We start from the raw sequence: 23,211 nt of genomic DNA, 5'->3' as shown, positions 1-23,211 counted from the left end.
ATTTCAGTTGTTAGTGGTAATTACAATTTTTAGATCTTAGGTTTATGATAATAGAAATATTTTCTAAATGTAGATTATATTTTGGTAAGAAAAACAGGTATTTAATCTATATATTAGAAAAATACATTCTTAAATATGACAACATAAAGAACTGACTAACATCATGGGATTTTAAGAGTAGAAATTAATTTAATCTCAAGGAGTACATCTCCAAGAGATCAGTGGACCTCTGACTAAGAATACCAGTCTGTCTTTATTGTATGATCTTTAATGTATTGTAGTGTGTAAAAATCCTGGTGTGTCTTAAAAAATGTTTGCTTTTCTTAACAGAGTTATTGTAATCACAGATCAAACAGATCTGTTTTAAAGAAATTGAAAAATGATTTCTTGTACTTGAAATCCAATTTAAGACAAAAAGTCTGTCATTGAATGTATTGAATTGAGCTCTGTCATTGCTCACTGTAACTAGAACAATATTTGACTATTAATTTCCAGGTTTATTGGTGTAGTTAATGTTTTTTTTTGAAACTACAGTTGTAAGTTTTGGAATTAATTCCTTCTCTAAAAAGTTCTCTGTTTGTTTTGTTTTCTAGGAACGATTTCAGTTTCCATCCCATGTTACAGATGTATCTGAAGAAGCAAAGGATCTTATTCAGAGACTTATCTGCAGCAGGGAACGTAGACTGGGACAGAATGGAATAGAGGATTTTAAGTCTCATGCATTTTTTGAAGGACTTAATTGGGATAACATCCGAAACCTAGAAGCACCTTACATTCCAGAAGTTAGCAGTCCTTCTGACACCTCAAACTTTGATGTAGATGATGATGTACTAAGAAATCCAGTGAGTCTTTGTTTTTAGATATTACTAATGGAAGTACGCATCCTTGCTGCACCGTTACTTGAGAATAAAGAAAGAGATGAAAAATAAGTCATTCCAAATGTGCAGAATTCAAGTTTTTCATCTCTTGGCATTTTGTGTTATCAGAAATCATGAGCTGCTTTTTTAAGTGGTAGCACTTGCCAGACTGCATTACTGTTACATGGTCGAAGTTAAAATATGTTTAGGTAGGGAAAAAGGCCTCTTAGTTGCCCTTTCAGTTTACCTGGACAGGGAGCTAGCATTTGGATTTATGCTTTTTCAAAGGTGAAAAAAAAAAACTGTGTTTACAAGTACACATATATTCTCTGTGTGGCTTGCAAGCTGTTCAAGTGAGAGAATTCGTCCTGCTACTTCTCCACTGACTTAAGAAGCAGGAGGTTGGTTCTTGGGATGGGGAACATTGGTGTTGTACTCCTCCATTTTTGTTTCTTATAGTTTACAAATGGTTCAGGAGGAGTAGAGACCTTCTGTGGTAATTTTTTCACCAGTTTGTACTCCAAGAAATAAGAGCTTTTGGCACGTTTTTTGATTACATGTCTGACAGTAACTAGAATACTAAGACTAACAGCATGCATTTTGGTGCCAGGTCACTTTTAATTAGGAACTTGAAATTTTGGGTTTCCTTTTACTGGCTGCACTATGCTTTGAACTTGTTGAAATGCTGCCCTTTCCAGTGCCAGTTCAAGAGGCTCCAAAATTCAAGTCATTCTGTTAGGCGACCTAATCTGAAATAAAGCTTGTCCGGGGGCAGTGGAGCATAACTGCCAATTGTCAGTTGGTGTATTAAGAAAAATCTTTCCATTAGCTGTCTCTTTTTTAGCTGTTGAGGCTCAGTGAAATGCCTTTCACTCTGTATGGGTTCTCTCTTGAGTTTTCATGCACATTGTTTTCATGCAGGAAGTGGTGCCACCAAGTTCTCATACAGGCTTTTCTGGATTGCATTTGCCATTTGTTGGGTTTACGTACACAACTGACAGGTAAGCAAAGGATATGTTTTATCAAGGAAACTTTTTTCCCAAATGCAGCTAATTCCTGGGAATTCTCATTTTTATAAACATATAGAAAGGTTGATGTCCATAGGTATACATGCGGCCCAAATTTTATTACTTGTTTGGTTTTTTTCCCAGTGTCTGAACATATTTTGATCCTGTGTGCCAAGATTAGGTGCTTTTGTATTTAATATTTTTTGTATTTGAAATGAAAGAAAGTTGAGGGACTAGATGTGTCAATTGCAGTTCCTGCATTGAGAAGCTGAGAGCAAGTCTTGTCCACACTGGACATCTGCCAGGAACTGTTCAGGATTATCTCATTGCTCCACTGTCCTGCTGGTAGACCAAATTAACATAGAGGGTTCTGAGCATGGACAAAGTGGCTCACTTTGCATATCTTTGAAATGGCCTCCATCTGACTTCAGAGATCTCTCAAACATGTGCTTATCTCTGGTCTTAGGGTATTCAGACCTGTTTGTTATTCCATTATTTCTCTTCGCTGGGGTTTGTTACCCCATGAACCCAAAACATGTATGTCATTCTTTTCACAGTGAGATCATGTGAAACATTAGATTAAATCCATCTTTAAACTAAAGCCATGCTTTAAACCAAACTTTTGGTGTTGTCCCTCAGCTATCTCAGTGCAGGTACACTTCAAAGCGGGTACCTGCTTCCATTTCTGCCAGGTACCTGTAACCTTTGGCATGGGAGAGTTAACATTTTCAGTAATTTAGGCAGTTTGTGAAGTCAAGGTATATCTGCATCGTTGAAGTTCTGCATGCAGGTATCTTAGTCTACAGCAGCATGCGCAGTTGCTAGGGTGTAATAAATTTACCCTGAGAATTGTCTCTACAGTAACAATTACTGCACTAATTGTACTTGTAAATTTAAGGTGCATATTTGGTGGAATCCCAGCATGTCCCAGCTATAGACTGCTGTGAGTATTTATTAAAATGTCCTAACTTAAGTATTTCTTTTCAGCTCTTTGTCGGATAGAGGCACTTTAAAGAGTGTGCTGCAGTCTGACACTGTAACCAAAGATACGGATGTACAGCGAGACTTAAAGAACACTTCACAAATAGAAGGCTATGAAAAGAAAATACGGAAATTAGAGCAAGAAAAGCAGGATTTGAACAGAAAACTGCAAGGTTAGTGGTTTATATTTGTTTGGATTCTTATTCTGCTCATTGGAATATATTCTATTGAAAATCTTTTCCTTTGTTTTTGGATTTTAAGAATCTACACAGACAGTGCAGAACCTCCAAGGTCCAGTGTGTGTTACAGCAAATACAAGCCGTGATAAGGAGATTAAAAAACTAAATGAAGAAATTGAACGGTTGAAGAACAAATTAACAGGTAAGCCTCTGGCATGGTAATTATAGTAATGCAATTTATTTTGCAATAAGTAGAATTAATGTTCTTGAGCTGTTTAAAAAACAGAGGGTGTTTTAAAGCCTTGTTCAATATTAAGAGGCGTTTCATTTTTTTTCTAGATGAGTGCTTAACTAGTTCTTCCACTTGCTTGGCTTGATAACACATGGGAAGTCCAGAGTGTGATGAATTGTGTGGATGGATCTGGTTAAATATTTTGTGTGATATTTGTTTCCCTAAACATCTCAGGAGATCCTGTTGTCTTACTCCTCCATTTGGGGAGGAGTATTATGTTGGAGAGGTTCTACTTGGAGGCAGGTGTAAGAGACAGGAGATGGAAGTCTGGTTGCTCTTTAGTAACATAAAGGAGTAGATGGGGGATGTGCAATAGTAGTTCACATTTAAATATTTCTGAGCTTCTGCTCCCTTTGTGTTTCTGTGTTTGGTGATGCATTAATTAGGAAGCACTGAGCATTGCAGAAAAACAAATACTGGCATCTGTCCTGAGGGAAGACTGACTCACCCATATCACTGAAAATCTGTTGCTTGACAATGCTATTAATTTATCCATGCAAACCTCCTGTTAGCACCTAATTTTTAAGTGTGAATCAGTGATAAACAAAGTGGTAGTTTTGAATCCTAATGACTTGGCTGAGAGTTTTGTAGAGGCCTGTATAGTGTGAGTTCAGATGCTAAATCGCTGATGCTGATTTTTTTAGAATATTATTTCCCAATTTCGTTTGACAATATACTCTTTTTGTAGGTGTATGCACTGCAAAAATCAGCTCTGTTCTCCTACACAGATTATCTTCCCAAAAAAAGCTATTTTTGTGTATCCTGAAATTAGGTTTGTGTCACAACAGTTAGATTAATGTTCTGCTTTTTCAAAGGGTTCAGGTTTATGTCATTCTTCTACCAGTGATGTCCTGTTACATATAAATTCTAACAGTATGTTCTTATTTAAAAAGAAGCGGCATTGGTTCATGTAGGATGGGAGGAAGTTTGTTCTGAAGTGAGGAAAGGAATAATACTTCAAGCATTATAACAGTGCTTGGGATCCTGAATACTTAGGTCCATTTTCCTGTTCTGCCCTAGATATCAGTGGAACTTGAGTGAGACAGTTACTCCCTGTGAAATTTCTTATTTATTTGTTTAATAGAAGTGGTAATTAAAAGCAAATAGAGAATGGCAGTTCATTTTCTTTGAATTGGTAAGACTGAGCAGGAGTATATAAAGGTGGCTATGTTGGGTGTTTTGCACTTAAAACCAATAATTTCAAATCAAATTTGTTTATTTGTCATTGAAAGTAAAGTGAGAACAAGCTGCCAGGACTATGGTCAGTCAGGTCTCCAGATTACCTTGTGCAGGATGGTATTTCTTTCCCAAACTATTCATTAGTTCTTATCTAGAAAATAAATAGTCCTTGCTTGTCTTGCTGGATGCACTAATGACTCTTGCCTTTTTGTTGCATAAGGAAAACTCTTTAGGAAACACATTACTAGAGCTGGAACTGGAACATTTCAAGTTTATTTTATGATTTTCTAGGGCTAGAAGTTGTGTTCCTCAAAAACAAAACAAAGCCTTGTGCTAAGGCTTTTTCCCTTAGAGATCACAATCTTTAGGACTGAGAAAAATAAAATTTTTTTGAGGTATCAATGTCCCAAAGTTACTTTAAACAGTCTAAAGTGGTGGGAATAGGAAAGAACTTGACTTTCCAAGCAAAGTGATGCAAATTTGCATGACTAATGTGGCTTGTGTTATTGGTGTTAATTTGGGACCAGTTGCCTGTAATATGTATTTATCTACAGATATAAGTAAACTGGAAGCACAGCTTGCGGATGCAGTGGCTTTTCGACAAGAGCATGAAGACTCCATACACAAATTGAAAGGACTAGAAAAGCAGTGCAGAGTACTGAGGCAAGAAAAGGAGGACCTTCATAAGGTACTGATCCAAAGATAGATATTTTTTTAAATTGCTATGTAAAGTAGTTCTAGAACAGTTACGTTGTGATTGCAATTCTAGTGTTTTAAGTGCTGCTTTTTAAAACTATGCAGAGATGTTAGGGAACCTGTTCAGCAGTACAGTAGCTTTCCAAATGATCACACTTTTATTTTTTGGAAGGTGATGGGCTTACTATTTCAAATGTGTTCTGCTAGATGAAACAAACGCCTAAAGAATGGTTTTAATTAAGCTGTTTAATTAATTCTGAACTGTTTCAGTAGAAGTCTGGGGGCAATCAAGAGAGACTTCAGATCTTTGGGATGACTTGTTAAGGGATCAGGAACACAAGTATTATGCTCCTCTATTCTTCCAGTTTCAGGGAATGATGAGGGAGGAAACAGACCCAGCAGGTACCTGTTTGGTATCCCTGGCAGAATTAGGGGTTTTTGACTATGGGTCAGTTTACAGCATGTGACACCAGGGCCTGCTGGTGACATTTGGGGTACACCTGTCTATTTAGGGGAAAAGGATCTTTGCACAGAAGTTAGCAGAGCTCATTGAAAGAGCCAATTTCTCTTTTTTAATATAAGGTTAATTATTGCCTAAGGTTAATGATGACTTTTATGTAATCATTGAGTTTATTTGCTGCTGTGTAGATTATCCCTTTGTTTGCTTCATGAAATTTAGCAGTACTTCAGATTTAAGTCAGCAACATATTTTGTAGTAAAGTAAATAGGGATTTGCATATACTACCTACCACTTTCAATAATAGTAAAAAAAGCTACCTGTATTGGAATAACTACTTTTGCAAAAGTCTACCAGCCATGTTGTTCTGAGCATTCATATGGATCCAAAAGTAACCCATGGGCCAGAATTTCTGGGCTGTTTCTACACTAAAATTTAACAGTTTCTCTTCTGTCTATTAACCACCGGTAGGGATTATTTGCCATAGTGTATAAGTAGCAGAGAAGGTGGATCTTCTGGTCTGAGCACATGCTTTTGGGAATTTAATCTTCCTGCAATGCTCATACTAATGGCAGGAATTTTTAGAATTCCCTTGTACAGTATACATTTATTTTGTTGTGTCATTCTGCTCTTTTTCTTATTTTTTCCTCCAACTCTCAAATGGTTTTATGTCAAACATTCCATTTGTATTTTAATCCTGTTAATTTTTGTGAACTACTTTCTGTAAAGAAAATAGTTTTTATATTTTTAATTAAAGTATTAATAGTTTCACAATTTGTTTTAAGGAATCTTCCTCAGTTTTCTGAAAAATCTCACATTTATTGCAGCCTCCCAGTGCTGATACAATGTATTTGATTTTGCTCCTGAATGTCCTGTCTTCTGAAGCATTCCTTTAAACAAAAGGTTACAAATGTGCAGGTACTGGGTGGTAATCTAAAATCAAGTTTTTTGGAAGTGAGGTGACCTTGTGTAGTCACATTTATAAGAAAGACTTCTGGGATACCAAAAGTAGCTTCGGAGCTGCCACACTAGAAGCAGAGTAATGGCTGTCTTTGTATGTCACTGCAGCTGCTTAGCTAAACAATTGTGTAAAATAAGAATTAGAAATCTTTAGTAGTTACATGAGGTGGTCAGAACAAGCTTATGTAGGTCCGGAAAGAATAGATGGAATTCAAATTACTCTTTTTTATTATACTTTTTTAAAACCAGCAACTTGTAGAAGCCTCAGAGAGATTAAAGATGCAGTCCAAAGAGCTGAGGGACGCCCACCAACAAAGGAAGCTGGCTGTGCAGGAGTTCTCTGAGCTCAGTGAGAGGATGGGGGACCTGCGCTCCCAAAAGCAGAAGCTGTCCCGGCAACTTCGCGACAAAGAGGAGGAGCTGGAAGTGAGCATGCAGAGAATCGATGCTCTGCGCCAGGACCTCCGGAAATCAGAGAAGATGAGAAAAGAGGTAACTTGATAAAACACTCGTGTTTCAGCTGCTGCTTACCCTGTACCTCATATGTGATTGCATGGAGAAATTGGGAGTGTCTTCTGGGGATCTTTGTGGGGCTTTTTTGTGCGCTCAGACTGATTTGAATCTTGCTGTATGCCCAGTTTATTAGTTCTGGTGTTTGGATTCTTCTAGAGTCTTGACTCACAGTCAGCTTGAAACCTATAAAGTTCAGTGAATGTCTTCATGTGCTCTGAGGCTGGAGTATTCTGGCTTCACTGTTTTTTTTAACTGAATGTTTCTGTCCAGCTGAAATGAGGAATAGTGATGCAAAACTAAATATGTGGTTTTCCTTCCTCTGTAGTTAAGTCATTGTAAGAGTAATATCTTTAAACAAGCTAATTTCCAATTAGTATTCTAGGCAATTTATAGTTTTACATGAGATGAAGTGGATAGCCAGAAGAAAGCATAAGAAAAAAAATTACTGTGGTTAATCTGGAGTATTTTAATCACTGAAAAATCATGTTTTCTGTATTCTCTGGGTGAAAGAGAAGAGAAATTCAAGAGCTCTATAAGCATTGCTAGAAAACTTCTGGCAAATTGAAGGGTAGTCTATGAAAATGTAGTAGATAATGAAGATTCTAAGGCTTTTCTCCATGAACAAGATATGATAGTCAACTAGGAATTGATGAATTGGTGTGGCATCTCATCTCTAGAGCAAAGTGCAGTAGGCATTCAAGTGTTGTTGCTAATGCAGTTAAATACTTTCATGCAGAGCTTTAAAATCTCCTGTCTTTGTTCTTGAAAATGCTTCTGTACTCCCTTTCATAACAGTTGTATCAATCTTCTATTCAGAGCACAGTCTAGAAGTTCATTATCTCATCCCACAGTTCTAAGTACAATCCTTTTAAAAACAACTTTGCTAGTTTAATTTGAACACAGAAAAACAAATCTTACTCTTCTGTCGGGGTTTGAAACTGCTGCTATTGCTTGAATTCCAGCAGTTGCCTTAGTTGCCACTAAATCTAAATTGTCTTTCTGATAAGCTTTCTGAAGTCAATAAATGCATGATCAAGCTTATTTTGTTCCATAATTGCAAAGTAAAAATATTCAGTGTTCATATTTAAAGTGTTTTGCAGTAATTTGGTTTAAAGTTTGATATTTTTAAGCTGCCGTACTTAGATACTGAGCCATGGAGCTGACCTGTAAATGTGGCAGACTTTTCTCTTTCTCAGCTGCAGTGTCTTCCTAGTGCCATTTCCTTCTCTTTTCTGTAATAGAAGCTGTGCAGTTATCCCTGAATGGGCTTGATGTAGTTCACATCAGTACAAAGAGTCATAAAATAATAGTTCTCTGCATGTAACAGATGGATGCCTGAATCACTGAAGGCAAAACAATTATCATGACATTCTGAGATGGTTGTTATAGTGGTGTAACTTAAAATAGAAATAAGTAAAACTTGCTGCTAGGCCGTATGGAGGAAAGGAAATGAATGATCCAGATAGTGTTATCTTGTGTTGAAATGACCTAAAATGGCTCTTCACAGCTGGAAGCCCAACTTGAAGAAGTCGTAGCAGAAGCATCAAAAGAACGCAAGCTCCGTGAGCACAGCGAGGTTTTCTCCAAACAACTGGAAAATGAACTGGAAGCTCTAAAGGTTACATGGTTTTTGACAAATATTTACTCATGGCCTGGAAGTTGCAATAGTTTGGCTTACTCAACTGTTGATACCAGTGGGAGAATTAAAAACTATGGCATTACTAGAAATCTGACCTAACCCATCCAGATTTATTTGCCTTTTTTGCTTGAAAGCCTTTAATTGCTAGATACTAATGTCTTGAAAATGCTCAGTTTATATGATTTCTAAGCAGCTAGTAAATAAATGTGATCCAAATTTGTTACCTCTGCAAGCCATTTCAACCCCTTATTCGGGTCATGTAAGCAGAGCAGTTACTTACAATGCTTGGGGACAGGCAGCTTTTAAATCACTCAGTGCCCAAATAAAAATTTTTCCAAAATGCCACCAACTGGATAATTCTGACTTTTAAGAATATATTGAAAATATAAAGATGATAGCTTCTCCCTGATGGCTTCTCCTCTTGTTTTGCAGTTGAAGCAGGGAGGCCGGGCAGCTGGTGCCACACTGGAACATCAGCAGGAGCTTTCCAAAGTTAAGTCTGAGCTGGAAAAAAAAATCTTATTTTATGAAGAGGAGTTGGTCCGACGAGAAGCATCACATGTTTTGGAAGTAAAAAATGTGAAAAAGGAAGTACATGATTCAGAGAGCCATCAACTTGCACTCCAGAAAGAGATCATGATATTAAAGGATAAATTAGAGAAAACAAAGCGAGAGAGGTAAGGTTTTGGGCATGCTTCCCTCACTATGGATTTCTTTTTGTTGTGTGTATGTATTGCATTGCATGGGTGCCCGTGCAGTCATTTCAACCTAACTCTGTTTATTAATTTTTGAAAATCCCAGTTTATTCATTGTTGAAAATCCCAGTCTACAGGTTCAGCAGTGTGACAGTGTGTTTCTATTTCTTGCCCTTCTCTTTAGGCACAGTGAAATGGAGGAAGCAGTAGGAACAATGAAGGACAAATATGAGCGTGAAAGATCTATGCTCTTGGAAGATAACAAAAAACTAACAACAGAAAATGAGAGGGTAATTATTTCAGAAAACATATAATTCTTACTTCATGAGTCTCTGATGTTGAAGTAGTCTACTCACTGATCAGAACGGGATCTGTGAGTATTCAGGCACTATCTAAATTTTAAAAACTTCATTTTTGCCATATAAATATTAGAGATTTGGCTACATACTAACTTTAGCATCTTGCTACTCTGCTCTTTGGGGGATTGATTCCCACCACTCTTTTTGATTCTTCTTGAGGGCTGCAAAGAGAGGGAATCATTGACACACACTGCCTGCCTTCCTGGTGGTTTACAGTTAAACCTTATTCCTCTCTGACCTCTACACTTGCTTTTTTGTTTCCCTTTGTTTTAAATTATTTTATGTGAACTGATAGTTTCACAAAAAGGAAGCCCATCCAGATAGCCCAGGGTGGTCTTGTTTGTTCAGGTTCTAAAGGTGTGTGGTTGGCATATACATATATAAAAAGTCTGAAACTGGCCTAAGTCACAAGTGAAGCTAATGTCTTGTTTCAGCTCTGCTCCTTCGTGGACAAGCTAACAGCACAGAACAGACAGCTGGAAGATGAGCTCCAGGATCTAGCAGCAAAGAAGGAGTCTGTTGCTCACTGGGAAGCTCAGATTGCAGAAATCATTCAATGGTATGTGCTGGTTAGAGATCCAGATATGGCCACTTTCAACTTCTGAAATAGTGCTTGGCTTTTCTTTTCTTTTTTTTTTTAACATATAGCTAGGCCTTGTCTGTGTCTGAGACCAGCAAAAGCATGGTACTTCTGAATGCTGATTTTGTTAAAATTGCCAGATGCCACTGAAACAAGTACAAAGCAGAGTCTGGGTGTCAACTTTATTCAGTCTCTAAAGTGATTGTTAAACCATCCAATTTGGAATATTTTGATAAATTCATTCAGGAAGTTGGTCATGATTTAAAAGGTCATCATTAACATACAGAACCTCACTAGCTGTGAGACTAGCACTTAGTACTTCCACTCTTCTCCCCTATACAATTCTCTGTTCTAGCAAGCTGTGTGCAAGAATTTCAGTGTGCAAAACAGAAAGGACTGGAAGGTAGCCCTCATAAAAATTGAGCAAGTAATATGCAGATAAATTTCATATAACAGCAAATCTCTGCAGAACTCTTGCTAATGGCAAAAGGGAGATTTCAGTTTCCCTAGCAACTGCCACAATCAAGAAAATCAGATAAAAGAAAAATTTAAGGCAGGCAATCTGAGATGTATTCAGTTTTCTGTTGCTCGGAGAGTTTTCCCTGCTCTGTTCATTCCTGTTACGTCCCTAAACCCAGCCCAGACACTCTGATAATTTGGCAGTACAGTATTTGGTGCTGTGAGCCATGAAACTGCTAAGTTGTGGGTTTTTGTAATTGCACAACAGGGTAAGTGATGAGAAGGATGCTCGTGGCTATCTCCAAGCATTAGCTTCCAAGATGACAGAAGAACTAGAATCGCTGAGAAGTTCCAGTCTGGGGTCACGGACACTGGTAAGGAAATAGGAAACATTCAGGATGTTCTGGGCATGTCTGAGAAGCTGCATTTTGTACCTAAAGATAATTAATCCTCTGCTCTGCTTTATAGTTTTTAGGTACTGCTTGCAAATCCAGCTAGGTAATCTGATCAGAATTTGATCATTACAGGGGGCAGTTGCTTCATACTAATATGTGCCATCACAGATATTAAACACTACAGAGGAGAAAAGAAACAATAACTTAAACCATCAAAGGGGAGTACAGAAATACACCTTACCATTTTATGCACAATTGAATAATTGCTGTTATAGTGAGACAACAAAGTTTTCTACTGTGAAAAAATAAAAAACTATCTGGCTTATACCAATAGGAACTAGGGACATAAGAAGCATGTGGCTTTATTTACATGCAGAACAATGAGACCTTTGTGCCATAATTTTCCCATACAGTAGTAACATGAATTCCCCAAAATTTAATAGAAGAGCTCTCATAAAGGCTTATGGTTTCAAAGAGAAAAAACACCTGCATAAGGAAAGGAAGAGCCATTTGCAGCTTGGCATGGGAGCCCACATCCCTACTAATGCCAATCACCAGTCTGCCATCCAGAATCCATCTGCTGCTGGTTTATGCACTTGAGAAATTGCTCACCCCTTCCAAACCTATGAATATGAGAGAATAAGAGAAAGTTTTATTTCTGTGAGCTGCCATTTGTTTGCATCATCAGGAGACTATATTATAATATAGAGAGGTTTAACGGGAAGAAAGATTGGATCAAATGCAGTTTGCATTTTTATCTTAGCTACTGCCAGAATAAAGAACACTGTCTGCTCTTTATGTTATAACTAAGGCAGTTACTTCTCAACATAAAAAGTGCTTCTCAATTTTCATGACTATTATTTACAAGTTCATCTATGACTAGAGAGGTATTCATTAGGGAATATCAGAAACTTAGTCTACACTGAAAAATGCCTGGAAAAGCTCAGAATATTAGCTTTTGGGGTAGTAGGGAGGAATTGCATGGTGTATGCTGGAGTATAGCATATGTTGTATGTATGTAGCATATGTTATATGTATAGTAGCTTATATAGTATATGCTACTTAACAAGCATAAGACTTGATTAGGCAAATGTTCTGGCTATCTTGAGCATCTCAAGACCCAGGTTCTTTCTTCCTTTTTTCTTCTCATGGTTTTGCTACTCTTGGTATGTTTTATGTTAGTATGTTTTACATTAAATGTTGTCATTTAACTCATATTTGAAAGGCCATTATATCACTGTGCAAGTTTTACACTCAGTTCTAGACTGGACAGTGAAAACTAGTCATTTCCAGTGGGTTCTGTCTGACTTCCATGCTCAGTGATCCAGCATTTTGATTTCCAGCATATTGTGTTAATGGTGTAACCAACACTAAAATTGCTCATTACTTAATTTTTGTGTCATGACACTGACTGTTGACTAATTTTCATGCAGCAGGTATGCTGTCCTTAACTGATTAAAAGAGCATTCTCTGAACCAGTGTGAAAGCTAATTTAGAACAGAAATATCCTTAGACAGCTGATATTAATACTCAGTAACTTACCGCAACAGGATCCACTTTGGAAAGTGCGCCGCAGTCAGAAGTTGGATATGTCAGCAAGGCTGGAATTACAGTCAGCTCTTGATGCAGAAATTCGTGCCAAACAACTGGTTCAAGAAGAGCTAAGGAAAGTTAAAGATGCAAACATATCTTTTGAAAGGTAATGAGGGTTTTGGTTCTGTTTGGGGATTAATGTGCTGATCTAAACTGCTGATTAGAATAGCAGCAACTTCCTTAAAATGGCTCCTTGGGCCTGGGTATTGGAGTCTGCCAGACTGTAGAATGGGATCCTACAGACTATGCATTTCTTACATAGTCAAATGAGAACTGTAAATATTTCTTCAAGTAAGCACTTTGCTGTTACAGTAAGTTACCAATCTTGGGGGCATCTGAGAAAAAAAAAAGTTGTAAGAGCAAATTCAAAGCAAATTCACTACCATTTCTTCGAGTAACTGGAGAGTTAGACATGTTCTTGGGAATTGAAAGTCAATGTACTATTAGAATAATTTTGTTTGGCAGATAGTTGCAGTGATAGCAGAATTCTTAAGTACATTTTTAAATATCTAGTCAAGTAGTGAGGTGTCGGTTCAGGGAAAAATAAAATTAATCATCCTTAAAATAAAATCACTTAAACCCCAATGCCCCTCAAAAAAACCCAGCATAACCTCCCAAAAATCACAAACAAACAAACAAACAAAAAGGGTTTTTCTGAAAGTCTGAGATGTAGAACCAGAAATTAACAACTTTGTGTACTGGCATTCCTGCCTTTGAGGCATTGCAGATTACATTGTGATCATATTTTTTTTCTTTAGTAAATTAAAGGAATCAGAAGCAAAAAATAGGGAACTGTTGGAAGAGATGGAAGGTTTGAAGAAAAAAATGGAAGAAAAATACAAAACAGATTCAGGTAATTAAATTCATTATGTTCTAACAGAGTTCTAACACAGCCTGTGATGTTGCCTTTTAGCTAAGCCTGTTCTGCTTTTGGTTTTAGGTCTCAAACTTCCAGACTTTCAAGATTCCATTTTTGACTATTTCAACACCTCTCCTCTTGCACGTGATTTGACTTTCAGAGTGAGTTATTACATGAAATAACTACAAAAATGAGATAACCGAATTATATTTTTATTATGTAAAAGTATCTCTTAGGCACTGTATGGCAGATTGGTATCTTGCATATTAGCCAAATCAGTGTGGCACCGAATTGGATGCCCAGTACTTGTCAGTTTGCTTGGCATTTTGTAGAGAAGCTGGCACCTCTGGGAAATAATCTCTGAAGTTCAGTTTAATTATTTCCCATTCTAGCTTCTTTGTTTAGGTTAATCTCAAACATTTGCTAGATTAAATATATTCAGAGTTTTTTGGAAATGTTGGCACACCCTGTTCCAAATAAGGAATTAAATGCTTTGCAGTTGGAAGATGCTGATTATTACAAGCAAAAGTGTTCACACAGTTCAAGGAGTGCTTAAACAGATTTGTAAAATTGTTGGCTCCAGATCTTAATGGAGTGGTTAGAGGAAAGGGAGCTGGGAAGAGAATCAGAGGGCCCACAGATGTTGATATAATAATTTTATTGTGACACACCCTGTGATCCTTAGAAAACTAATCATTCAAATCACAGCTCCAAGTAGGCGTTTCACTTTAAATGGTTTGTGCATTCCCCGAGGAAGCAGCTGTTAAATGCAACATTGAATCACATTTCCTTACTTCATGAACTCTTGATCCTTGAAGATCTTTCTGGGGTTTTTTTTTAATTTTGTTTTGCAAAGCATAGACAGTTTAGGATAAAACCAAGGGCTTGAACTGAAACAATCTGTTGATGAAGTGGAGTTAAAGGGGTTCAGGTTAAAACCTTGTCAGTCTGGTTAGATTTTCTATCTGAGATGTCTATTCTCACGTTTTTATTTTTCCTTTTTTTTATTGACACTGTTGCTAAAAACAGTGGACATGCTGTAATATTTTCATACAGTTTGTGTATTTGCTGTTCCTAGTCACAAAATGTCTATGCTGCCTTTCTGTTGAAGCAGGAAGATGTGCTCTATGGGTGACAAGGAGGGAAGAGAGAGAAGCATGATACATGCTACTTTCTTAATACTAGGTTTTATCTACTTACCTTGATATTTTAAAACATTGCTTTAAAAAGTACCAGATAGATGTAAAACAGTAATGTGTAAAATATCAAGCCCATAACTAAATAAGGTTCCATTCAATGGATCCTGAAATAAATACATATTCTCTATGGTAATACAGGTGGCATTTTCTGATTAATTACATTAAAATTGCTGATACCATGCTTAATACCATACATTAACTTTTTTTTTTTTTCACATGTAGTTATAAAGATATTTTGTATCATCTGCTTTGGGGTTAATTCAGTTTGAATTAGTTTCATTTGGCCATATAAAATTTTATTTAGCTAGTCAACTGATATTCTATCTGAAGTTTTCCTGTGGGTGATAAGCGATCGTTTTTATCCCTCATATCTGTTACAACAAAGGATTCTGTTTCTTCTTCGTCTACATCTTCTCTGCTAGCCTTTTGGGAAGAAGTAAGTTTTTGCTAGTAGTTTTGTGTCCTTATTTTGTTGTGACCTGTCTTAGTAAGAATGGCCATCTAAAACTAGATATTTTGCTTCCTTAATTTTTCTGTAACTTAATCCACTAAACCTCTTTGAGGCTTCCTGTTTTATAGTTTGACTATCTATATAGCTAAAGCTGAATCACGCAGTATTTTGAAATTGCTCATATTACATAATAATGCAATTTGATCTTAAATGGCCCAGCCCTTCCAATCAATTTGGAACAAAACAAAAATAACAAGTATCCGAACAAATTTAGTGAGCTGACTGGAGATATCTTCCTGTCTAAACTGGCTGGGAAGTGAGTGATTCATTACTTGTTGCCTTTAGTGCTAATTACATCATTGATGTGAAGTCTAATCTCATGTTTGTTAATCACAGTTTTCATGATGTCCTGAGAATACAGTAATACAGAATCCTACTTCCACACCCAGCTGCTTTAGCTCTGCAATTGTAGCATACTTCCCCCTTGTGCTGGCAATTAGTAGTTGCTAATTTAAGTGTGAAATTAATAGATGGCTTGTAATGGATGCTAGCTTTAAATGTTAGTGAAATATAAGACACTGTGATTAATTAGACATGATTCTTTTAATGACTGAGGCCAATCATTCTTAAACAACTTTTTAAAAGATGGAGTATTACTACTTTAAGATTTTTTTTCTTGTGGCAGACTTGCTGGCTTCTGTATGCTAGAAAAATCCTAGTGTAGTAAGCTACCATGAGAAATCAGCTATTTTAGGGATGATTGCCAAGCTACTCAAACATCATTTCATACCTGCAAGCAAGAGATTAGACACAGCCTTGCTGGGAGAATACAACTGTTAGAGCATTTATGCTGTCTACTATGAGATTTTGCATTTCAGTCCTTCCAGCTTTTCCATCCGGTGTCAGGGTTTGTTTTGAGGAAAGATCTTTTTTCAGAGTGGATGTTAAATGTATGTGTACTTCATATAGAAATCAGCACCAGGTCTTGTTTCCATTTTGTTGACACGAGGACACTTCATCAGATATGTGGTATCTAATGTAACATGTTTGCTGTCCCTTTTGCAGACCAGCTCTATTAGTGAGCAGGAAATGCAGGGTCCCAAGTCAGAGGTTTCACCATCTACTTCAATTGTAACTGCAGAACAGCAACAAGAAGTAAGAGACCCGTTATTTTACCCTGAAGAGTAATTCACCAGAAAGTCTCTCTGTCTTGCTCATGATAAATACATACTGCAGCGTTCATTATGAAGAAGCAGGATTGAATGTTGCATATTTGCAATGTCTCAGTGTTAATTGCACCTGCTTTGAGGACGTTGCAAATGAAACCCTTTTCTGGCTTTGTATGTTGATGTACCTCATTTTCATGTTTCCTGTATTGCTGCTTGTTTGTTAGTGTGCAGGCTTTCCTGTGAGTGCTTTAAAACACAATCTGTTTCTGTTAAATCAGAATGGCAATGTTTACAATTATTAATTTTTTTATAATTTTCAAAAAAGGAAAAAAAAAATCAGAACAATAAGCTTTGCCACCCGTGCAATCTTGAAACAAATTCTTGCAGCCTTATTTTGCTCAATTACAGTTTCTTGTGATTCAGGAACCAATTCGGCTTCAGAGGATGCCTGCTGCTCCTTCCCCCACCATTCAGTCCATTTCTCTAGCTGTACCGAAGGTAGGGGGACTGTGCTAACCTTATTCTAAAGAACAAAGGAAAAATATCATTTATAAATTAGCCCTCTGTGTTTTCTTGTCCTGTTTGGGTTTGTCATGTGTGTGTTTTTGTTAGGTCTGTGTTTTTAATCAAATGCTTCCACATGCATATCAGTGAGTTTTGTTTTGTTGGAGGGGATGACAAAACGTGGTTGTAGTTTTGATTCTGAGTGTGTTTTGGAGTTGGAAATAAAACTGTCACTGTTGTCTTGCAGCACCTGCTACAAGATGCAGGTGCATAAAAGAAGCCCAGGCTTCATAATGTACACACTGATATACTAGAGGGTGGTGGAGGGAGGTGCTTGCATTACTTAAGTCCAGAAAATGAAGTTATTTTTTTATCCTGAATGTATCTTTCAGCCTAAAGCTCACCAGCTCAATATCAAGTCATTCACAAGCCCCACTCAGTGTAGTCACTGCACCTCTCTTATGGTGGGATTAGTTCGACAAGGTTATGCCTGTGACGGTGAGTTGGTGAAACTTATTATAAATTTTCGGCAAGCCCCTCAAAAAAGCATCCCAATGTATTTTAAGACAACCATTTCTTTGGGGAGGAAATGAAAGAGAAGATGTCTGCTACTGGATGATTTTCCTTTCTGTTGCATCACAGCATGTTCCTGAAGTGTCTTTAGAAGAATGGTGATGTATGATGGAGTATGGTTTCCTTGCATATTGTTAATTCTACTACCATTTGTGCAGTTATAGGTGATGTATGATGGAGTATGGTTTCCTTGCATATTGTTAATTAATTCTACTACCATTTGTGCAGGGGAGGGGGTAGGGAAGGCAGGACGAGTTTCTTTTGTTGTACTAGAGAAAAGTGCAGGAATGATCTGGTGACATGAATCTGATTATGTCTATTTTATTGTATTCTGGTCATAAACCCCATATGTTGGGAGGACTGTTTGCTCTGTTACTTGGCCTGTAGCCTGTCTTTCTGCTCATTAGTTCTATTTAAAATGCTTTCTTTGATGCATGTATCACTACTGAATTCCATGTTCAAGTATATGGAGGTATTTTCATTTGAAAATATTTACTGTATATTGATTAGATACATGAGCTCAGTTAAATAGGCCACAAATCCATGTAGTATACATACTACAGTATAAATAACTTTATTTCTGTGCTCAGCTCAGTTCTTGCTAGTGGCAGTCTCTCCACTGACACCCTCAGTATCACATGTAGATTGCCTCGTCTGCCCTTCAGGGCTTTTTTCCTGGCAGATCTTCTGGTGGCAGTTCTTCCCCAGGAGGACCTATCACTCTGCCAGCATTTGCCCTGGGGCTGCCTTTTGTCTCCTGTTTCTGACAGTTCTGAGCTCTTGTTTTGCATCTCTTCTTGCAAGCTTGAAACTGTCTTTTTCCTTTAGTGCAGCCATCGGCTTCACTCTTCTTTTGTCTTGTGTATTTTGATTAAGCTCTGCCTCGTTAGTTTTCCATTTTACCTAATCTACAGCAGTTCTTGATTGCTAGAGAAAAAACTAAAATCACATTGATATAAAAATAGAGATGACTGCAATAGAACAAAACTTTGCCAAACATTCCCCTCTCAATCACTTGCATTTCCCAGTTCCTCCTCTTTCTAATCATGGAGACTATGGATACAGCTACATTTACAGAAGACTGGAACTGATTCTGTCCTGTGGATTTTCCCTATTCTGTAACTGCTGTACCTTGATATCCATGGTCCCAAATAATCATGATGCCTCCTCAAAGAGCTGAATTTATTACCTGATCTTGGGGAGCACCTACAGTACTTTGTGTGTATGACTATTTTGTACCCCCTGCCCTCCTGGGAGCAGACAGTAGCTCAAAGAACAAGCCAGGCAACCTGATCTGGGCTGCCCCCTCTGCTGTCTCTTCCCTCAGGCATCATGAGAAGGAGGTTTGTTGCCCTGATTGTGGCTGTAGCAGAAGCAGGCTATTTCCAGGTTTTTTTGAATCCTTTGAAACTTCATAACTATAGAACAAGATGTACCTAGGATATCTGCCAGATTCCCACTTCTGAGAATATGGTTAGGAGGAAACACAGGACAGCTCAGAGTGTCGTGCCCCTCTCTTCCTGCCTTCCCAAGTCTACTGGTAGAAACAGGGTAGCTGGGACAAACAAAGCAAAATCTCTGTGGAAGGATCTCACCCCTAACCTGTGGGTCAGATGATATAACACATTAACTCATTCCACAGTTCTTTAGTCTGTCTCATGTTAAATGGCATGTATTATGAGGTTTTTCTGTGTACTGCTTCTGTGTGAAGATCTGTAGACAAGATCTAGAGACCTCTGTCCCTTGCTGGTGCAGCACAAAGTGGTGCAAATGCAATGCTAGTTTCCTCCTTATTTGAACTTACTGGAACTCTGGGCAATAGGTATGTACGGCTCTTTCATCATGCAGTATTTCAGTCCTTGTCCCTGGTTTCTACTTTATTTATGCTTTATTTATGTCTATGTTTTGTGTTTAATAGTTTAACCCTTTCTGTTTTTTGATCAGTTTAGTTCTATTTTGTCTTTGCAGTTTTCTTGCATACGTGGATCAAATTAAACACCTATTAGCGCTACCCTGTAATTTTTATTCCTTCTTTATTAATTCTGTTTCTCTTCTGTGACTGGCTTAGTTGGTGCTTAGCACCAGCAAGGCTGCCCAACTCATTTTCCTTGAAATGTGGACTCAGATCCTATCCTTCATGAATGTAATAGGCTAAAAAGAGGAAATAAAAGCACTTTGGGGAGTCTCATACAATATCTAGGCGTGTTCACTCCTTCAGCATAGTGAGCTATTGCAACATTTGACTGCCAGTTTCAGTGTGATTAATTAATTTGCTGAGCATAGACTGTGTTAATCACCTGTTATGATTGACTCATACATGTATTTCACTGTGAATTTTCTCTTTTGTACTTAGTGTGTTCATTTGCATGCCATGTTTCCTGCAAGGATAGTGCACCTCAGGTCTGCCCTATACCCCCTGAACAAGCCAAAAGGCCTCTTGGAGTAGATGTGCAAAGAGGAATAGGAACAGCCTACAAAGGTTATGTCAAGGTAACAGTCTTTTCTTCTTGGACAAGAGAAGAATACTTAACTTCACTTACAGCTCTACAGCTTGGAACCTCTAAGTATGTTTAAACACATCTCCTAAATAGTGCTAAAGCCTTAAGGCTTTGTGTGCCATCTGTGTAACTTATTTAACCTTCATTGCTTTAGATGTGGGAGAAACACTTGGTTTTACTACAAGAGCTGAAGGTCAGTAGATTAGTAGCTACAATGTTCATAAGCAGCAGGGGGGGGGAAAAGAATGGTTTAAGAAAGAATTTCTGTCATTTTTTATGTAAGCATAATACAGAAGTTAAACTGTCCTACCGTTTTGGCATTGGTGGAATATCCAAACCTAATATCTTTATACGAGTCTTCATATATTTTTTTAAGCTGTAACAAGGAATGGTTGAACTTTAAAAGAGAAAAAATAATTGCTTGATTACTTGGTATTTTTCATCCTATTTTGAAGGACAAGTAGAATGTGCTCTAATTCCATTTATCTAGTTATACTTAGATAAATATTTCTAAATATTCTGCTTTCTGTGTCTTCTACATGTGCTTACACATAATAAGCAATCAATTCTTTACCTGCAGGTCCCAAAGCCTACAGGAGTTAAGAAAGGGTGGCAGAGGGCTTATGCAGTTGTCTGTGACTGTAAACTGTTCTTATATGATGTGCCTGAAGGAAAATCCACCCAGCCTGGAGTTGTGGCAAGTCAAGTCTTGGATCTCAGGTTTGTATTGTTACGGCAGAGTAGAAATCCTCTCTACTTTTTTCTTAACAGGAGTGCTTATTCCTAGTACACAATAAGAAATTACAAGATTTTGAGAGCTCTGGCCTAAGAAGATTCGTGTATTGTGTACATAAACTGTAGCTGAGTTTAGGCTGATGAGGTTAGCTCAACAATAAATTATTTAAGTGACTTTACAGTCACTCACACTGCAATCACCAGTATTCACAGCATTGGCATGCTTCTTCCTAGAATTCCATATGCACCTGTAAAAAGCAAGTGTGTATTGGTAGATTGCTTTTCCTATGCACTCTGACCTCAACATTGAGTCACAGATCATCCCATAGCCAATAAGTTCAGGAATGTTAGAAAAATTGAAGTAGTCTTCAGAAAAGCACCAACTAATTTCCACTGCAAACGGCTCTGACCCTGCCTTTTACAGGAGTTATTGCTTCAAGGGAAAACATCTGAACCAGTGAACACTGTCTGCCAAATATCTGAGACTTATGTTGATCAGAGTAACCAAGGAAATTCTTTTATTTCAATTTATGGAAATACCAAGAAAGCATGATACCTTTTAATGTTACAGCACCTTTGTACCTGTGTTGAATGTAAAGTTTGCATTCACAAGCACCTTGATTTATATTTTTTCCAGACAGCAGTACCATGGGGTTACCCAGTACTGCTGTGCTGGTCTCACACTCACTGGGAGCTGTCAGTGTCAGCTCTCTGACATGCTGGCAGTGGGAGCAGGAACGTGGAAGTATTGCAAATAGCAGCATTCCCATCAGTACATTGCTTGAAGCAACTCAGCCAGATACCATATACCAACTGTCCCATGCTTTATCTGCTTATTGTAGCTGCCCCTTTGAGGCTGTCATCTGAGGGTTCTTAGATGTTTTTAATAGATGTTAACCACCACAGCTATGAATTCTAGCACGGGCAACTTTCAGACATTAGTGTCATCTTTGCACTAAAATTGGCAGTTATGGTGATCAACTTGGTCAAATTCAGTTTAAAAAGGCTAGTGCAGACAAGCCCTCTGGAGTGGAGCACTCCAAGATGCAAAAGTTGTTCTGATGTCTGTTTATTTTACTGTAATAGAAAATAAAATCTAGCTGTTTTGAAAACCCTTATTTGAAACCCACAAACTATAATTATGTTGCCAAGAGCTTTTTATGTGATTTTTCTTTTTTTCCAAAGGCCCCTCTCTTGCTACACATTGAGGTATGAATTATTAATTTCTAATGTGTCTGCTGGGCTGGAAGAGCAATATTCTTGCTTCTAATTGTAGAATAGGTGTAGTTGGGACACCAAAACTACACAAAACCACCCTGCTTAACTTCAGGTGGACTGAGATACACATACCAGATGCTGTAGAGACATAACTGAGGCTTGAGAACTGTTTGGGTCAAGGATGGTTAGAGCATAACAAAGCAGTTGTGACCTCTGTGCGGTGCTAGGAGATTGCAGCCTATTGAAACCGCGCTGATACCAATTAGATTTTGCTGAATAATCCTAGTGTGTGCTTCTATGTGATGCTCTTGTTCTCTTTTCTCACTAGAGATGAAGATTTTTGTGTGAGCTCTGTCCTAGCATCAGATGTAATACACGCAACTCGGAAAGACATCCCGTGTATTTTCAGGGTATGGCTATGCACTGACTCGTACAGAAAATACCTGATAAATACCAGTGGTTTGCTTTGATAATAGCAAATGCTGGCCATATCTAATATTGATTAAGTTATGTAGAAGTGTAAGAATTTACAAGTGCTGCTGACATATGTAGAAAAGTAATATGGTGTTCCTCTTATAACTAAACTGTAAAGAACAAAGTTCTCCTTCTTTAGCTCCTTCCTTGTATATAAAGTTTGTCACTTTTTAAATTTTCATTATTATAATTCAGTATATTTTCTTTTTCCGTTGGTATTACCAGATTCTCTTTTTTCTTGCTTTAGGAGCCAGTGCTGTAACAGAATATTCTGAAACTGATCTAGTTTCCTTAATTTCATATTTAGGTATAGGAGAAAAAAATAAAATAAGAGAAAATAATGAACTGAGCTTTAATATCCCCTTTAGTGTATGTTCTATCTGAATGCTATATTTAGTTTTTAACAACAGGAACTTAATTCCTGTGTTTTGTGTGAATCATATTAAATCTGGAGTTCTAAAATTTAGAAAAGAATACATTAGTAGCCAGTATCTATAGTCCCTTACATTTGAATACAGATACTCATAGTTTTCAGCACCTCTGATCTTCATCCATTTAGAATCAAGTCAGGAAAACATGGAAAGCAAAGAGGTGTCAGTCAGTTGCAGTCCCTGTCATTTGGTCCTTCAGGATTTTACTTGGGAATTGTCTTTGCTACTTGTCTGTCTCTGTTTTTCTGCTTTTTTTGTA

The 23,211-nt window shown here is 37.5% G+C and overlaps 1 protein-coding gene across 8 annotated transcripts in view; it reads left to right on the top strand.

Moving 5' to 3' along the window:
• Positions 1-23,211, top strand: part of CDC42BPB (CDC42 binding protein kinase beta) — a 90,340-nt gene that overhangs the window by 52,428 nt on the left and 14,701 nt on the right. For 5 of the 8 annotated variants that reach the window (XR_005955846.1, XM_041476169.1, XM_041476167.1 and 2 more), the window contains 20 exons: positions 594-842; positions 1,779-1,858; positions 2,852-3,018; positions 3,107-3,226; positions 5,050-5,183; positions 6,858-7,100; positions 8,629-8,739; positions 9,193-9,437; positions 9,640-9,745; positions 10,249-10,373; positions 11,122-11,227; positions 12,799-12,947; positions 13,600-13,694; positions 13,782-13,861; positions 16,416-16,505; positions 16,928-17,017; positions 17,416-17,521; positions 19,950-20,086; positions 20,675-20,814; positions 22,376-22,457. Coding sequence is in view for 7 of the 8 variants with exons in the window: in XM_041476169.1 (XP_041332103.1) it covers positions 594-842; positions 1,779-1,858; positions 2,852-3,018; positions 3,107-3,226; positions 5,050-5,183; positions 6,858-7,100; positions 8,629-8,739; positions 9,193-9,437; positions 9,640-9,745; positions 10,249-10,373; positions 11,122-11,227; positions 12,799-12,947; positions 13,600-13,694; positions 13,782-13,861; positions 16,416-16,505; positions 16,928-17,017; positions 17,416-17,521; positions 19,950-20,086; positions 20,675-20,814; positions 22,376-22,457 (2,655 nt within the window). In the remaining variant the exon portion in view is untranslated. The remainder of the gene's footprint in view (positions 1-593; positions 843-1,778; positions 1,859-2,851; positions 3,019-3,106; positions 3,227-5,049; positions 5,184-6,857; positions 7,101-8,628; positions 8,740-9,192; positions 9,438-9,639; positions 9,746-10,248; positions 10,374-11,121; positions 11,228-12,798; positions 12,948-13,599; positions 13,695-13,781; positions 13,862-16,415; positions 16,506-16,927; positions 17,018-17,415; positions 17,522-19,949; positions 20,087-20,674; positions 20,815-22,375; positions 22,458-23,211) is intronic. The other 3 variants (XM_041476170.1, XM_041476168.1, XM_041476171.1) reach the window with 2 other exon arrangements.

The sequence above is a fragment of the Pyrgilauda ruficollis genome, unplaced genomic scaffold (genome assembly GCF_017590135.1).
Source record: "Pyrgilauda ruficollis isolate IOZ18807 unplaced genomic scaffold, ASM1759013v1 scaffold38, whole genome shotgun sequence".
Classification (NCBI taxonomy): domain Eukaryota; kingdom Metazoa; phylum Chordata; class Aves; order Passeriformes; family Passeridae; genus Pyrgilauda; species Pyrgilauda ruficollis.
The sequence above is the reverse complement of the archived record's forward strand: the minus strand, read 5'-3'. Positions and strand labels throughout refer to the sequence as shown.